Genomic DNA, 18,530 nt, shown 5'->3' with positions numbered 1-18,530 from the left:
TTTCACCTAAGAAATGCAAACGAAGTCAAGTGTACTTGAACGTCCTATGGGAAAACACCATTACCCTAACATACGAACCTAATGACACGCATTTGAAAAACCAGCGAGATGTTTCGATGATGGGAGAGAATTTAATGTGCTTGCTCCCCATTACTTTTGTAATTGTTCCATGATTTTCCTATTTCTCATTATGGTCGGACATGATAACCAAGCGCCGGCCACAACTTCAAAAGACTAATCAACTAGTACACACCCGACAAGCCTTAGGGGCAACTGTTATTGATTGACCAAAAGTCCAATGAAAGGGCTCAATCATGCATATATATCCCAATTAAGGTGATCTAACATATAAGGTCAGCACACACGTAAGATCCAAGGTACACTTTTGTTATCTCCACTTTTTACTATAGTTATCTTAGACTTTATAACAAATTAGAACATTGAAGTGTTAACCTTACAAGTATATCCTACGCCACCTTACAGGAGATCAACATCATCAATTTTAGAGTATTACATCATCAATCATTATCATGATATTGATTGATGATATAGTACTCTAAAATTGGAACAGTTGTAAAACTAACGCGTTGTTGTTCCGAGTTTTCTCTCGCAACGGCGTTTTAATTTCTCCTGGATAACTTTTTATTTTTTTTATCATATATATATATATATATATATATATATATATATATATATATATATATATATATATATATATATATATATATATATATATATATATATATATATATATATATATATATTCGACCTTTTGTAAAGTGTGTCCAATATTATCCAATGTTTGTATAGTGTTCACCTCACGTCATGTCAATATTTCACATCTCACCAACCCACTATCACCTACACCACCACTAGGTCCCCCTCCTAAGCATTCCTTGCACTCATTCATCACCAGCATAGATAAAATTTGATAAGAAACGAAAATAAATTCTAATGATAACTAGCTATCATTTTTCTAACCTTGCATTTTCGTTTTTCATCCATTATTCTTCATCATCATCGAATACATTTATTGCATATATTAACAAATACCTTTAGCGCAAAACTGGGGCCACATTTATCATTATTAACTAGTGCTATTGTCTCCTTTTGTAGACGTTGTAATAGTCAGTATGGTAATTTGTTTTCCTTTGTTTGTTCCTTATCCATGTATTCTCTTCCTCCTCTCCTATGTTAGTATTTTCTCTTTTCCATTGATCTTGAGCAACATCTCGTTGTGGAGTCTTTGAAGAGAAGCTGCCGATAAATAATTGAATAAACGTAAGGAATGAATATTTATATTTTGTTATGTGAACAATTCATGTTTTGATGTTATGTTTAACTTGGTGTGCAAGTTAGTGTATTTTAACTAAGCAAACATGTTTAGTTTGTTATAAGTTTTTCATGGTTAGTTAAGTTTGTTAGTAACTATTAACTAAGCTTGTTTTCATGTATACTAAATGCATGAAGATGGATTGTAACCATTCAATTCCCTTCCATCGAACAAGCTTTACATCATTTTCTCTAAGCTCATAACATTTATCTTTTCTTTATCCTTAAGATATCTCATCTTGCTCTAACAAATTGGTATCACGGAGTCCGGTTAGATTAAATTCTTTTATAATGGTAAATGGAAACACAATTTTGAATCAATTTTACAAATCTATCGGTTTTCAAAGGTGAAAACTATGATTGATGGAGTGAACAAATGAAAGTCATATTCAAATTTCAAGATGTGGTTAAAATGGTGAATGATGACATGCCAGCATTGGAGGAAAACGCAAATGATAGTCAGAGAGCTCCACACAAAGAGCATAAGAAGAAAGATGGGAAAACTCTCTTCTTGATTCACGACTTTTTTAAAAGATCATTAAGGAAGAAACAACCAAAGGAGTACATTGAAGAAACTATATGTTGGAGATGAAAAACTGAAGAGTGTAAAAATACAACCCTTGAGAAAACAATATGAGGTGTCTCAGATGAAAGAAAAAGAAACAATTGTAGAATTCTTTTCGAGATTGACGCTGCTAACAAATCAAATGAAGGTTGCGGTGAAACAATATGTGATTTGTAGAAGATTGAGAAGGTGTTGAGAGCCTTGACTGCTAAATTTGATTACATTTTAGTGTCTATAGAAGTTTCAAAAATCTATATGAGATGAAGTTAGAAGAACTTCAAGTTGTTTTAGAGTTTCATGAGATGACATTGAAGCAAAAAAGTTCATACGCAGAAAATGTAGCTGAACAGGCACTACAAAAAAGCTATCAAAGACAAAGAGAAACAGAAAAGAATGTGGAAATTGATGATAATTCATACAAGAACTAAAATCATTAAAGAGTCAATCTAGAAATGGAGTTCAAATAGGAACTCAATAAAGAAATTCAATATGAAAGAAGTGTAGTCACAATGCAAGAGATTATTAGTCCAAAAAAAACCTCTAGTGCAAAAGATAAGGAAGAAATTAAGTATGCAAATGCAAGAGGAAATGATTCTAATGATGAGATATTGGGGACGAACACTCAATCTATGATGACAAAATTAATATTTGGTATCTAGATTATGGGTGTAGTAATCATATGACAGGGAGCAAAGACTGGTTCATTATGCTATATGAATCAGTAAAAAAGATTATAATATTTGTAGGTGGTAGACATGTCACATCTTAAGGGAAATGTAGCATAGTTGTGGTAAAAAGGATGGTCAAAAGGTTATGATTTATGATGTGCTATATGTACCTTCAATGACAGGTAAATTGATAAGCACGTGTCAATTACTTACCAAAGATTATACTATGAAGATGAAAAATAAGCGAATGAAGGTGTATGATTCAGAAGGAACATTGATCTTGAAAGCACCACTAGAAGACAACAAAACTTTCAAGATGAAAACCAACATGATTGTTCATCAGTGTCTTGCCTCAATCATGAAAGATGATATAAGATAGATATGGCATCATAGGTATGGCCACTTAAACTTTAGAAGTCTAATCATGCTTAATATGAAGAAGATGGTGTATGGTCTCTTTCAAATAAAGGATCCAAGCCAGGTCTACAAGGAATGCTACAAAGCCAAACAAACAAGGAAGACATTCAAACATGACTTGCCTATGAAGTCAAAGTAGAAACTGGAGCTTGTCAACTATGATGTGTGTGGACCATTTAAAGTAAGATCAAATGGAGGTAATTACTACTTCTTAAGCTTAATTGATGATTCACTAGATATATGTGGATATATATGATTGAGAACATGAGTGATGTATTCACTCTATTCAAGAAATTTAAACCAGTGGTTGAAAAATAAAGTAAGTGAAACATTAAGAAATTGAGAATTAATGGTGGAGGTAAATATATCTCTGGCGAATTTTCTAAGTTATGTTGATTAGTGGTATTTACACATTTATTTACTATTGATTTTAATTGTCTTTACTTTATACATTTAAGCGTTTCGTTGCTTTCTTCTTCATTTTATGTGTTGGTTGTGTGTTTTACTGCTTTGTGGATCAAATGAATAAATCAAGACAAATCAGTGCAAAACTCAGAGTTTCAGAGGAAGTGTAAAAATCATGCTTCATGAGGCCTGACATGGGTCGTGTCAAAAGGAAGGTTGGGACGAAGTTCAGAAAGAGTGGAAGTTAGTGGTGCAACACAGGTGGCCGTGTCAGCTGACACGGGTCGTGTTGCACGTCCTGAGACATGAAAAGGAAATTAAATAGACATAGACCCAACACGGGTGCTCGTGTTTCTGACATAGTCCGTGTTGGGTTGCGACGTTGATTTCAGTATTTTTTTTAGTATTTTGCTCCGTAGTTGGCCTGCGAGGGTGTTTTTGGTATTTCCAACCGACCTAAGTGTATGTGTGTTATTTAAATGAGTTTTGAAGAAGAATTGGAGGACTTTTTTGGAGAGGAGAATACATAATTGAAGATTGGAGAAAACAATGGTTTGGGAGACAATGAGGTTTTCATGAACGAAAGCGATTGAAGCTCAACTTTCATCTCAATTCTGGTAATGTCTCTATTTTATATTTTGTTTTCTTTGAACAATATGAGTAGCTAAACCCCCCAATTCTAGGGGGTGTCTCTGATTTGATTATGTAAATGAATTTGAATTCGGATTTCTTTAATTTAATGTTTTCATATTCAATTTGATCGTACAAGGATTATAAAGCTTTCTTTGTCGGACCAATGAGGATTGATATACGATTAACAATTAGCTAGATTGCGGTTGTTAGGGTTTTTGTACGATTGGAATATAGTAGATATCACCTAGGAATAGGGATACCCTATAGTTACCGGTTAATTCTTGATAAAACAAATGCTTGAATTCATCACTAATCTCGAAGGAAACTGGGATTAGGATTGAATGTTCAAAGGTTTTCCCGTAGAGAAATTAGGGGAAAATAACCTAAAGATATGGTAATTAGTATTTTGAACTTGTTGAAGAAATATGTACTCAAGGTTGCTAAAGGGAAAATTATACATTGTACCCTAGCATGTTCCTCATATCTGTTAAAAAGCCACTTTTATATTTTGCTCTATTCTATGTATCCCTTATTACCAATATTCAAACAAAGTCCCAGTTTAAGTTTTTTGTTTAATTGAACCACGAATTAAGCTCTATAGTGATATGCATTCCTTGAGATCGACATTCGGGAAATTTCCTCTTTATTACTACAAAGGCAAAATAGTACACTTGTTATTTTACCAATCATTTGTGAAGATGAATACATAGAGCATGAGATCATATCAACCTACACACCACAACACAATGGAATAATAGAAAGAAACAATAGACGTGTACTGAATATAGCCAGGAGCATGTTGAATGCAAAAGATATGCTAAAAAAATTTGGGGTTAGAAAGTTTCAAAAGCAATGCATGCTCTTAATTAATGTCCAACAAAGAAAATGTCGCATAAAACACTATATGAATCAAGGACAAGTTTGAAGACAAGTGTTGGTCACGTCAAGGTGTTTGGATCACTGTGTTTAGTTATGTACCTAAACAATTAAGAAGAAAGTTGAATGGAATAAGTCAAGTTACGAACTTCATAATTTATCACTTAACTGGTTCTTACAAATTGTATTCACCAAATGAGAATAAGCTTGTGATCAGTAGATGAAAGCAAGAATTGGAATTAGGCCAATCCCACATGATCAATATACTATAAAAAATAGTGCTTGGAGATGATCAAATAGGTGAAGAACTATCTGCTAAAGGAGAAGGGGCATCAAAACAAATTATAATAAGGTTAACTAGAACAATTACTGAATTAATAAAACTAACTAATTATGAAATATTTACAAAAAAAAAAAAATTGATGCAAAATGTGATTTAATAGAAGAAGCAATAATTTCTAAGTCATAACCAATTGATTTGAATCAATCCATTAATGGTTCAAATTGGTTGGTAGCTATACAAGAAGAGATTATAGCAATAGAAAGAAACAAAAATTGAGAGCTTATAGACACACTAAACAAGAAACTATTTATGTAAAATGGATCTATAAGTTGAAGTTAAGACAAAATGGTGAGATTTATAAGTACAACGTAAGATTAGTTATGAGAGGCTTCTGTAAAAAACTGGTATTGAGTTTAATGAAGTTTATGCATAAGTTACAAGGTTGGAAGCCATAAGAATCGTTGTAGCAATAAAAACATACAAAGAGGGTAAAATGCATCAGTTAGATGTAAAGTCATCATTTCTGAATGAAACATTGGAAGGAGGGGTCTATGGGAAGAAACCACAAAGTTTTGATATCAAAAGGCAAGAAGTGAAGGTGAACAGATTGAGAAAGGCCTTGTATAAACTGAAATAAGCTCCTAGACTTTGGAATAAGAGAATAAATGGTTTTTAGGATTAAGATAGGATTCACAAAGTGCACTTCATGCAAGGTGGGTATGTTAAAGGCTCAAGCAGGCCTGATCGAGTTATCTTATTTTTATATGTAGATCACTTGTTGATCAATGACTCAAATGAAAAAGAAATCATGAAATTCAAGGAAAACATGATGCAAGAATTTGAAATGTCCAATTTAGGTAACATGTCATATTTCCTAGGAATGGAGTTCAAATACACAAACAAAGGAATGTTTTTACATTTGAAGAAGTCTGGAAAAGATTCAAAATGAGCCAGTATAACTCAACAATCATACCATTGGAGACAAGAGCAAAGTCGAGTAAGGACACAAATGGTGAACTTGTCAATGCAACCTTGTACACGAAAAACATTGGTTAGTTGACATATATTTGCAATACTAGGCCAGATATGTGTCATAATGTTGGTTTGATAAGTAGGTTTATGGAGAAATCTAGATAATGTCACCTAATTGATTTAAAAAAGTATTTAGGTACATAAAAAACACAACTGATTTATTTGTTTTCCAATAAATTTTATTAATTTATTAGAAAAAATATTTTTTAGAAATAAAAGTATTAATATCAAATATAATTTTGTTTTTGTTTCTAGTGTAATATTTTTTTGAAATATGTATTAAATATAAAAATTAAAAGGTTAAATATATAAAGACGTAAATTAAAGCCATAAAAGGAAATAAAATGTATTTTTAGTGTATGTTAATAATACCAAATTAAATTCTTTAATTTAATATTATCTTAATTTTTTTATAAATCATTTTGTCACTTTCACATATATTACAATATATAAAAAAAGTCAAACAAAATAAATTAAAATATAATAATAATTAAAAATATAATAGAAAAATAATATTATAAATTAGTAATATTGCAAAATAATTTATAATTTAATATTTTAAAAGAGCGGGATTCAAGTTATTCCAAGTAAGTTTATTTAAAAGCTATAATTTGGAATAAATTAGAAAAACTTACTCTTGGGAGTAGGGATTGAAAAAAAAACCATATTTGTGAGTGTTCGTGGGTAAAATTTGTTACGGGTACGAGTTGGATGGTTTAATAGATATGCACGGATAAAATAAACGGATATTTAGTTACCAATTTTTTTACAGATACAAATTTGGATTTGATGATATTCGTAGCTGTGGGTATCCATATCGGTTAATAATTTGCAAAATTAGTTAAATATTAATTTGTTTAATAAAAAATTATTATTATTATTATTATTATTATTATTATATATTATTAAAATTAATTTGTTGGATATGTAATTATTATAATTTTGTTGAATTTATTTATTTGATAAAAGAAGAAATAAAATAAATGTGATTCATTTTTGTTATTATTATTATTATTACGGGTTAAATTTAAAAATATTTTATAAAATAATTAATTAATAATATTATTTAAAAAAATATTTAAATAATAATATTTATGGATATCTGTTTAATATTTATGGATATCTCAAAATTCATATATGCACGCTTGACGGATACTCACACGAATATGGATATCATATTTTTAAATGAGTCGGACTTATGCCTACTTGAGAGTAAGTTGCAACTCACTCATTTAAAAAAAATGAATCATAAAATTACAATTATCGATTAAAATTAAATTAAAACAATAAATACTTAATAATTTATTTTTTAATTTTTTGTAATAAAAACAAAATTTATTTAAATAATTGGATACGATACAAATCATCTTAAATTAATTTAAAATACAACACACAATTAACGTAATTAGTACGTTACAAATAATTTAAAATGCAATACAACACACAAGTAACGTAATTAGTACGATACAAATAATTTAAAATGCAATACAACACACAAATAATTCAATCACGGAACATTCCAAACTTTGTCCATATGTGCTTCACTAGATCGGCTTGCAATTCTTGATGAACATTTGGATCACGGAACTCTGATCTAGCACGCACATGATTTGCAAAAGCGGGTAACACCTCGGTCGAGTATGGTTGTGGTGCACTAGATCCACTTTCCCCAGATTGCTCAAAATCGGTCCAACGTTGAGAATATGAATCTCGTTCATCCTCAACAATCATATTATGTAATATGATGCATGACCTCATGATGATACCCAAATCAGCTATGTCCCACAAGCGAGCTGGTTCACGGATGATTTTAAATCGAGCTTGGAGCACTCCAAATGCACGTTCGATGTCCTTCCGACATCCCTCCTGAAATTTTGCAAATAATTTATCGGGTTCACTTTGAGGAAGTCTAATTGATTTGACGAAAGTTGGATAAGAAGGGTAGATACCATCAGCTAGATAGTATGCCATATTATATGGACGTTGATTCACAAAGAAATTCACTCTTGGAGCCTTTCCCTGTTCCACGTCATCAAACACTGGTGACCGGTCTAGAACGTTTATATCGTTCAACGTTCCCGGACATCCAAAAAAGGCATGCCAGATCCATAGGTCATGAGATGCAACTGCTTCAAGAATAACTGTGGTGGTTCCCTTATCCCCTCTAGTAAATTGTCCTTCCCATGCTTTAGGACAATTTTTCCACTCCCAGTGCATGCAGTCAATACTCCCAATCATCCCTGGGAACCCCCGCATTTCACTAACATGCAGTATTCTTTGCAGGTCATCTTGGGTTGGTGCTCTCAGATACACTTGCTCGTACAAGCGTATGATTCCTTTACAGAATCTACGTAAGCACTCCAATGCTGTAGTACCTCCTATTTTGATGTACTCATCGACCGCATCTGCTGCAACACCATATGCTAACATTCGCATTGCTGTGGTACATTTTGCTAAGGGTGATATACCTTCTTTATTGGCTGCATCAACTCGCTGGGTGAAGTAGTTATCACTACTTGAAAGGTCCCCAACGATTCGAAGGAAAACATTTTTTTTCATCCGGTACCGACGACGAAACATTGCATCGTCATATGTAGGCTCATTGGCAAAGTAGTCGTCAATTAGTCTTTGGTTTGCCGCTGCATGATCTCTATTGAGATATTTTCTACTACGAGGTGCATTATCTTCCGATATTTTGTTTCTACGCTCTCTAAATCGATTGACTATATAATTTTCTTCAATTTCACGATTTTGATTGTAGGCTGCGATATCAAAATGATATTGTGATGGATCCATTTTTTTGTGATATTGGAGGTAGATTGGATGGGATTTGGGATATTGGTACATAAATGGATGTATGAGTCCCTATATATAAATGGATGTGGGTGGTGGACCACTGACGAATTCGAAATAATTTATTGTATAGAGTTAATTATCAGATAAGGAATAGATTCGAATTGGGTGGTGGACCACTGACGGATTCGAAATAATTTATTATATAGAGTTAATTATCAGATAAGGAATATATTCGAATTGGGTGGTGGACCACTGACGGATTCAAAATAATTTATTGTATAGAGTTAATTATCAGATAAGGAATATATTCGAATTGGGTGGTGGACCACTGACGGATTCGAAATAATTTATTGTATAGAGTTAATTATCAGATAAGGAATATATTCGAATTGGGTGGTGGACCACTGACGGATTCGAAATAATTTATTGTATAGAGTTAATTATCAGATAAGGAATATATTCGAATTGGGTGGTGGACCACTGACGGATTCGAAATAATTTATTGTATAGAGTTAATTATCAGATAAGGAATATATTCGAATTGGGTGGTGGACCACTGACGGATTCGAAATAATTTATTGTATAGAGTTAATTATCAGATAAGGAATATACTCGAATAGATTCGACAATAATTAAAGCAAACACTACACTGGCATATTGAAACAACAATAATTAAAGCAAACACTACACTGACATATAGATTCGACAATAATTAAAGCAAACACTACACTGACATATTGAAACAACAATAATTAAAGCAAACACTACACTGACATATTGAAACAACAATAATTAAAGCAAACACTACACTGACAAATACTTCATTGAAATTAATTATCAAACAGTTCTGCCTCCAACTTTTTCAACAGCTGGTTCTTCCGGTCATCTAGATGCTCTTCGGAAGTTAGCTTTAGATACATCTTCATTTTCTAGGTTTTAGTCTTTTCCAAGGCTATATTGTTAGCCTGCTGTTGCATCAAGGCTATGTTGTCCAATCGTTCAAGCTCTTTCGTCTTGAATTCTTTGTATTCAGCCCATTCTTTGTCCACCACCTCCGAGGCATATTCCTTGCTTTTCTTTTTACCCTTTTTTTTAGCTGCCTCCCTTCCTATAGGACGAGCACTGGATTCTACAGTGTTTGAGCCACATGCATCACTCTCGCGAGATCTCTTAGATCCACTACTTCCTGAGCCAATATTTCCTCCTACTTGACTAACATAACGTGGTTGATCACGGAGAGCGTGCCATTCTTCCATTAAAGTGAATCTAACATTCTTCCCACATGCATATAATTCCTGCGCTTTTGCCAAAACATCATTCTCCGACCAACCACTTCCTTGCATACGCTTAGCGCCATCATAAGCGCCAATCCATTTACCCAACACTTTGTTCATATAATTAAAACGGTTTCGGCATGCAGGTCCATCACGCGGAGGATCGAATGAGCAATGCTCATTACAATACTCAGCAATTTTACCCTAATATGTTTCACCTTTCTGGTTTCTCCCGACAACACTGCTTGTTCCAAATTTAATCCACCCACTAATTAGCACCAAATTTTGTTCAGTGTTCCATGCTGGTTGCTGAGTTTTCCTGCTCTTAGGAGTTGAATCCTCTGAATTTGGAGCGACTTCATTAGAAACTATCATGCCACCAATAGTTAGTTGTGTTGAAAACTCGGGAAATTCAGGTACACCACCACTTGGAAAATTTGCATTTGCCATTGTCACATAACCATTAAACGGGGGTGTTTGAGATGGATTTCTCGGCATAGATCCATAATATGATTGAAAGTTTGGAACAGAGGATGACTGGTTGAAATTTGGTGGAAAACCAAAACTAGGTATGTTTTGAGGATGTTGGTTGGAAAATTGATTTGGATTTTGATAATTGTTGGGATTTTGAAAATTGTTGGGATTTTGGTTAAATGGAAAATTAGCAGAATTTTGAGTGTTAAAATGATTATTGGGATCCATTTCACTAAAAAAAGACACTTAACTTAAAAAAAAACACTAATAGAAAGATAATAATAGAGAAAGATAGTGAAAAACTTGGTTTTTTTTCTGTGTCCAAATCAAATGAACCAAGTCTCTATTTATAGAGAAAAAAAATCATGAATTTTGGTATAAAAAAAAAAAAAAATTTAATTTGCAGCGAAATAATTGAGTTCAAAGTATTAAATGGATAAAAATCTGGCCAGCCAATCAGACACAGCCACGTGGCTGCACTTATCTCCTTTTCCATTCTCTCTCCGCGTGCAGAACTATCCCACTCTCACTCCAGCGCGTGGCCCACACGCGCCAGCTTTGCTTCACTCACACGCTGCCACGTCAGCTTCTGGGACAGATTACTTGGTGCTGAGTTTTCTCAACATCTCTCTCCTCCAACACACACTCAACACCACATTCAACTCCCCATTGCACATCTTTTCCCCATGTTGACTTCAATTCAACTCCCCATTGCACTTGGTCTTATTTCAAAAACAATAATAACAAAAAAGCAGAATAGTAGTAGTTGATAAAAGCAAAAGCAAAGTTATTATTTCAAAAACAATAATAACAAAAAAGCAGAAACTTCATTGTGTCGTTCACACACACCAACTTTGATATATAATCCACTAGGTAGCAAGTGTCTCTATGGGCTGTACGATGTGGAGTGGAGGGGAAGGGTCTACATCCTCACCAACCTTTGATTCTTCAACAATTCAAAACCACAATTAAAAAGTGGTTTAGAAAGTCTCTCTCACTCAGTCACCAAATAGTAACCTTACAATGCCAAATGCAAATTACATATCTTCAAACAAATATTTTCTTTAATACTTATTACAAAAAAAATTATTTTAAAATTATTAAATAATTAATAAATCTAAAATAATTATAGATTAAATATACTAATTATTTAATAAAACTAAAAAAATAAATTTTTATTATAATAAAAATTAGAACGAGTATACTTTGCTTAAGCAATATATTTTCAACACTAATAGGTCAAAACTATTACACCCACTCATCCTACCTCATTATTATAGGACGAATTTTCAATTTCCTCTAATCTTCTTCATCGTCAAATTTAGGAGAATTTGTATGTTTTTCTAAATTTTATATTTTGTTTTTAATATGATTAAATCTCAATTCAGGCTTCCCTTTCTCCAACATAATTTCTAATTGTATGTTTGATTTTAAGTTTGAAGGACTTAAAATTAATTATAAATGTGTAATTAATTTTATTAAATTTACCACTATAATCCTTATTATTTTATTTTTGAGATAATATTATAAATAACATAATAAATTTGACTAAAGTATTAGAGATACTTATTATTCTAATATATTTTTTGGACTAATAAGAAAAAAATCACTACCTTAATTGAAAATTTACTCTTTAAATCAAAAATTATTTTTTTTTCCTGAAAATTAAATAAAATAAAAGTGATATAATCCTATTACTTTTAATGACCAATATATCTTTCCTTTTAAAAATGTTTTTAATAGTAAAATATCTTTTCTTTTAGATATTTCATTTACCCAGTAAATCAACTTAGGAGATAGTAATAGGGTGGTCAAATTCAAATTGAACCAAATAAAAATTGTGAATCAATCTTTAAAAAAAAATCAAAAACTGAAAAGTTAAAGATTATTAATTGTGTTTAGATGTCAATTTGTAAAAATCATTTGATTTAAATTAGATTTTGAATTGATTTTTCAAAAGTGATCCAAACCAAAACACTTGTTTTAATCATAATCCATCATTCTCATTTATGATATTAAAAAAATTTAATTTATAATTTAAATTTCAAATTAAACCATATAAAATTAAACGCAACGAATTGAATTTTTTAACTAATCATTCAAAATTCAATGAAACAAATTTATCATTAAATCGAATAAATTTTTATCTTCAAACCGATCCAAACCTACAAATACTTTTAAATAATTCTAATGATGCATCGTATCATTCCTAATTCAACTTTAAAAAGGAACTTTACTGTCTATACTATAGTAATGATCTCTGCTTAAGAATATTAATCTCTCCCATTACACAACTCAAAAAATATTAATTTCATAAAAAAATTATACTATATGGTTGGTAAATGCAATAAAAAAACACCTAATCCATGCTTAACCATGTAGAAAAAGATATACGTTTGGTTACACATAAATCCAATTCTCACCAACTCCCATTTTTTTTCTTTCATATATTTAACGTAAACCTGTCTCCAACCTTCTCTGTTCCAACACAACTCATCACCATGACTCTGTTTCTCACCATACCTCTTTCACTTCTCACCCTCTTCATCTTCTACACCCTCTTCCAACGCCTCAGATTCAAGCTTCCACCCGGTCCACGCCCCTGGCCGGTCGTCGGAAACCTCTACGACATAAAACCGGTCCGGTTCCGGTGTTTCGCAGAATGGGCCCAGTTCTACGGGCCAATTATATCGGTTTGGTTCGGTTCGACTTTAAACGTGATTGTTTCGAATACCGAATTGGCGAAAGAGGTTTTGAAAGAGAATGATCAGCAGTTGGCGGATAGGCATAGGAGTCGATCGGCTGCCAAGTTTAGTAGAGATGGGAAGGATTTGATTTGGGCGGATTATGGACCTCATTATGTGAAGGTGAGGAAAGTTTGTACTTTGGAGCTTTTTTCGCCTAAGAGAATTGAAGCTTTGAGGCCTATTAGAGAAGATGAAGTTACTGCTATGGTTGAATCTATTTTCAATGATTCTACCAATCCTGGTATGTTTTTGTTTTTATTTTCAATGCATCTATTAGAGAAGATGAACTCCCTCATAATGGCTGCCTCTGCCACAGGGGATTAGTCTCTACCATTGCATGCAGATGATACCTCTGCCACATGGGATTAGTCTCTACCATTGCGTGCAGATGATACGCTCTTTCTACCAATAATAAGATTATTTAGTATTCTTAGAATGATATAAATTTTGAAAATAAGAAGTTTGGATAATATGCTGATGACCACATGTAAATTTGTATTTTGTTTTTTCTGCAGAAAATTTGGGGAAAGGTATATTGATGAGGAAGTATATAGGGGCAGTTGCATTCAACAACATTACAAGGCTGGCTTTTGGGAAAAGATTTGTGAATGCAAAAGGTGTAATGGATGAGCAAGGAGTAGAATTCAAGGCTATAGTGGCAAATGGGTTGAAACTAGGAGCATCTCTTGCTATGGCAGAGCACATCCCTTGGTTGCGCTGGATGTTTCCATTAGAAGAGGAGGCGTTTGCCAAGCACGGTGCTCGCCGAGACCGACTTACTCGAGCCATCATGGATGAGCATACACAGGCACGCCAGAAATCCGGCGGTGCTAAGCAACATTTTGTAGATGCTCTGCTCACTTTGCAAGACAAATATGATCTTAGTGAAGACACCATCATTGGTCTCCTTTGGGTATGTCAAACAACTCTTTCAATTTATTCTATCTTCGCATAGTTCGGATTTCAATTTCCTACGATACAACAATTTATAAATTAGTATTGTCGAGCAAAATCGAACGACTCAGATGCAAATTGTAGTAAGATTAATTTAGAAATATGAGTGGTATAATCTTGATCCATCTGTTTCACCAACTTAAAGCATAGCTCATGTTTTTTTTTTCTTCTTTATTTGATAGGACATGATTACAGCTGGGATGGACACAACTGCAATATCAGTTGAATGGGCCATGGCTGAGTTGATAAAGAATCCAAGAGTGCAACAGAAGGCACAAGAGGAGCTAGACAAGGTAATTGGTTTTGAAAGGGTCATGACAGAAACTGATTTCTCAAGCCTCCCTTATCTACAAAGTGTAGCCAAGGAGGCTCTAAGGCTGCACCCTCCAACACCATTAATGCTTCCACATCGTGCTAATGCGAATGTTAAAATCGGTGGCTATGATATTCCCAAGGGGTCCAATGTCCATGTCAATGTATGGGCAGTAGCTCGTGACCCGGCAGTATGGAAAAACCCATTGGAGTTTAGGCCCGAGAGGTTTCTTGAAGAGGATGTAGATATGAAGGGCCATGATTTTAGGCTACTTCCGTTTGGAGCAGGTCGTAGGGTATGTCCGGGTGCTCAACTTGGAATTAATATGGTGACATCCATGTTGGGTCATCTGTTGCATCATTTCTGTTGGGCACCACCTGAGGGAGTGAACCCTGAGGAGATTGATATGGTAGAGAACCCGGGAATGGTTACATATATGAGGACTCCATTACAGGTTGTGGCTTCTCCTAGGCTTCCCTCAGACTTATACAAACATGTACCAGCTGATATCTAATCTTTTTTTTTCATACTGCAATGTTGCTGTTTTTCAAATTGTCGAGTAAATTTCTTGTGGGATTTATTTCGACCATTGTGTCATATGTTACTATGATTGGAATACAATGTAAGGAACTATGGAAGACTCATGACAAATTTGACTTTGTCCCTTCAGATTTTGGATTGATGTCTGCATAATTTTATCAGATTCTGCTATATGATATTGACTATAGATTTGTAGACGTAATATCTAATTATTCATAAAATATGAAAGGCAAGTTACATTATTACATATGCATCTCAATTTGTCCGTATACGTATTATATTGTAACCATTTACATGTATACAATTATGCACAGAAAATGTTCACAGAACAGCAAGTTTTTCATGAGTAACCGCAGCATCACTCCACTTATATCAATAAATATAAAGCTGGCCAATTCATTCAGGAGTGATCTTGTTCCATCCAGCTCATATAAAACCTTCCTCCTTGTTTTTTATTTACCTCAACCCTTAACCTTTCTTCTTTGACTCCCCTGCTTACCTTCAGAAGCAAGTTAAACTTGACATGATCTTCAATGACCTGCATTTTTAGCAGAAAAATGTTGATCAAGTAAGGTCAAATACATTAAAAGGAATAGAAACGGGTCTGTTGGAAGGAAGAGAAGTAACGAAAGAAATGGGCAGGGATGTACAACCACAAGAGATTCAACCAAATCTCGAGTGGAGGCCAGCAATTAATAAAAGTTAACAGATATGACTGCTCACCTTGGTTTTGGCTCGAACAATGTCCATGAGTTCATACGGCGACAGAGAGTTGGACCTCCGTGTAATGGACTTCACAGCATAATTAGCAGCATCTTTGACATTGGGATCGTGATTTGGAACTTCATGCCATCCTAATTGGTGTCCCTCTGAATTAAAATTGGTACAATTTCTCATAAACAACCATTGAAGTTTAAAAGAAATTTAAGACAATATCCTTTCGGAGCAACAACTAGGATAGCAAAATCAGTAAAAGCAATTGCAAAATAATAGTTATTAAGATGAGGAATGAAAACAAACAAATATGAACACCCATATCAACATAAGGTACAAACTAACAAACTACCTTTGGCTTGTTATATAGCCAAACAGCCACATATATCTGATCCATACTGCATTGAAAGTGCATGAAAAATAAAAGGGAGAGATTATAGTACTCCATAGTTTCTTATCTACAATCAATAAAAGCTATGGGGCTTAGCTCATGAACATCATAAAGAAAAAGCAGAGAGGAAAGAGTGGCAGTAAGACCATCAACCCAATTTCATAGTCTTCTAAGTGGCAGAGTGATAGGGACTTCGGTATTACCGAGTCTCACATCGGGTAGTATCGTGCCTCACATCGGGGGCAGAAAGGGTCAAGTAAAATGTCAGTGCAACCAGTAATCACTGCGACGTCAGCTCTCAGGGGGAATGTTGTGATAGGGACAATTCTTTCCACTCCATCCTTCCTTTTTTTCAAAGCCCTCCCCTCCCTTACCCTCCAAATTCCCAAACAAAGCAAAGCCCAAGGAAACATATAAAACTATGCAACCCTTTTTACTTTTCAATTTTCATAGAACCCTAAATTTGCTACCATCCTGTATTGATCACTAAAGTTTCCCCTTTTGTTATTTGCTAATTAAAAAGGCTTATAAAGTTGAATCGACAAGAAAAGGTGCGAGAAAGGGCCGAGGAAGAAAATTCTAAAAATGTAAATTCCTGAGCAGATATAAGCAGAAAATCACCTTGCTTAACACGCTGATCAGATTTTGTAAACGGAGATATGACACGCGCAAGTTTGAATTCCTGCAACTGCTTGAAGTTCATCCATGGCTTCACCCAAATTTTGGCTTCATATATCCTCCTCTTTCCGGCATCAACTGCTTCTAAGGTAAGAGTATATACTTTACCAGCCACAACCTGTTCCTTGGCTTTCAACACCTTTACAAATTCAAGAAGCGCATTCTGCATAGAACAAATACATCTATAAATAAACTATGATTCAATAATTTCTTGCATTTCAATCTCTTCTGAACCAAAAAGGAAATTTAACCTATTTTGCATGCTCTATTAAATTAACAAAACCTAAAGGCCAAATATTTCACCAATCTAATACAGTAATAAATTGAAATCAAGGATTAAAACCTCTTTGTTGTTATGTTGTTGAACGGCGAAACGAGCGAGGCTTTCAATTTCAGCAAATTCAGTGGGAGATTCCTCGCCTGCTCCCATTTTGATCCTGATGTTGTTGTCATCATGTTGTTGGGTGCATAAACCTAAGTCATAGAGACCAAAAAGCGTAAGAAAAATGGCAAAGAAGATTGAATGGAACTTCATCATCTTTAATCACTATTCCCACTCGGTAACAAGGAATCGCTTGTTGTTTTGGCTTTTGATTTGAAGGTTAGTTTTTGTTTGTTGTGTTTTCTTGTTCGTTTTGTTTGGGATGTTGGTTTGGTTTGGTTTCTTAATTGGAGTTAACCGTAAATTTGTTGTTAATGAAGGAAATCAAGCCCAATAACAAATTATTTTAAATAATTTAATTAAAATAGATTTATTTTTAAATTTTTATGTGTGGATTGAGAATTTAAGTTTATTTTTAAAATTTTTGGATTTTTTTATACAATTTTAAAATTTTGGGTCAAGTTTAAAATTAAAAAATATAAATTAATTTGTAATTTTAAAGTATATTTGCTAAAATCACACTACGTGACAAGTCTTAGATGTTACTCCCTCAGTCCCACAATGACTGACTCATTTAAAATAAAATGATGTCTCAAAATGAATGACCATTTTCAATTTTCAATACATTTTTTTCAATTCTACCTTTTACTTAATAAAAATTTCACCATTCCCAATACATGTTAAGGGTCCTATAGTAAACAGTCTCTCTCTCATACTTTTATACACTTTTGTTAATCTATGTGCAATGGTGTGTTGGGTCATTCATTATGGGATGGAGAGAGTAAGAGTTGTCACATACTTTAAGGTTGTTGTAAAGTTGAGAGTGCCCACATATAGGGAAGTGAGAAGCTCTATATATGTGGTTTTTACGTGAATATGAGATTGTCTTTTTCAATTTCAAGATTGAGATATTTACAACTGTGCTTTTGGACCTGGTTCCTAGACCCCTTAAAAATAGAAGCTACCACTGATAGGATGCGAGGTAAAAGTTAATCCCCCATTATTTAGGAAAGCATGATTAACTTCTCTATGACTCCTTCTATGTTGTAGCGGACC

General features: G+C 33.5%; 2 protein-coding genes and 1 pseudogene across 2 annotated transcripts; 1 reads left to right on the top strand and 2 right to left on the bottom strand.

Moving 5' to 3' along the window:
- Positions 1-7,651: 7,651 nt before the first annotated feature.
- Positions 7,652-11,064, bottom strand: LOC131612366 (uncharacterized; annotated as a pseudogene).
- Positions 11,065-13,187: 2,123 nt separating this feature from the next.
- On the top strand, positions 13,188-15,443 carry LOC131609986 (cytochrome P450 98A2-like). Its single transcript, XM_058881834.1, has 3 exons — positions 13,188-13,743; positions 14,018-14,415; positions 14,639-15,443. Exons 1-3 carry the CDS (start codon positions 13,257-13,259, stop codon positions 15,281-15,283), a joined length of 1,530 nt encoding a protein of 509 aa, XP_058737817.1. The 5' UTR covers positions 13,188-13,256; the 3' UTR covers positions 15,284-15,443.
- Positions 15,444-15,498: 55 nt separating this feature from the next.
- LOC131609987 (cysteine proteinase inhibitor 12-like) lies at positions 15,499-17,746 on the bottom strand. The gene is made up of 4 exons (XM_058881836.1): positions 17,436-17,746; positions 17,036-17,255; positions 16,033-16,178; positions 15,499-15,847 (listed from the first exon to the last, which is right to left on the bottom strand). The coding sequence occupies exons 1-4, from the start codon at positions 17,628-17,630 to the stop codon at positions 15,710-15,712; spliced, it is 699 nt and encodes a 232-aa protein (XP_058737819.1). The 5' UTR covers positions 17,631-17,746; the 3' UTR covers positions 15,499-15,709.
- Positions 17,747-18,530: the final 784 nt, after the last annotated feature.

This window comes from Vicia villosa, linkage group LG6 (assembly GCF_029867415.1).
Source record: "Vicia villosa cultivar HV-30 ecotype Madison, WI linkage group LG6, Vvil1.0, whole genome shotgun sequence".
NCBI classification, from domain to species: domain Eukaryota; kingdom Viridiplantae; phylum Streptophyta; class Magnoliopsida; order Fabales; family Fabaceae; genus Vicia; species Vicia villosa.
This window is presented reverse-complemented; position numbering and strand designations above follow the sequence as displayed.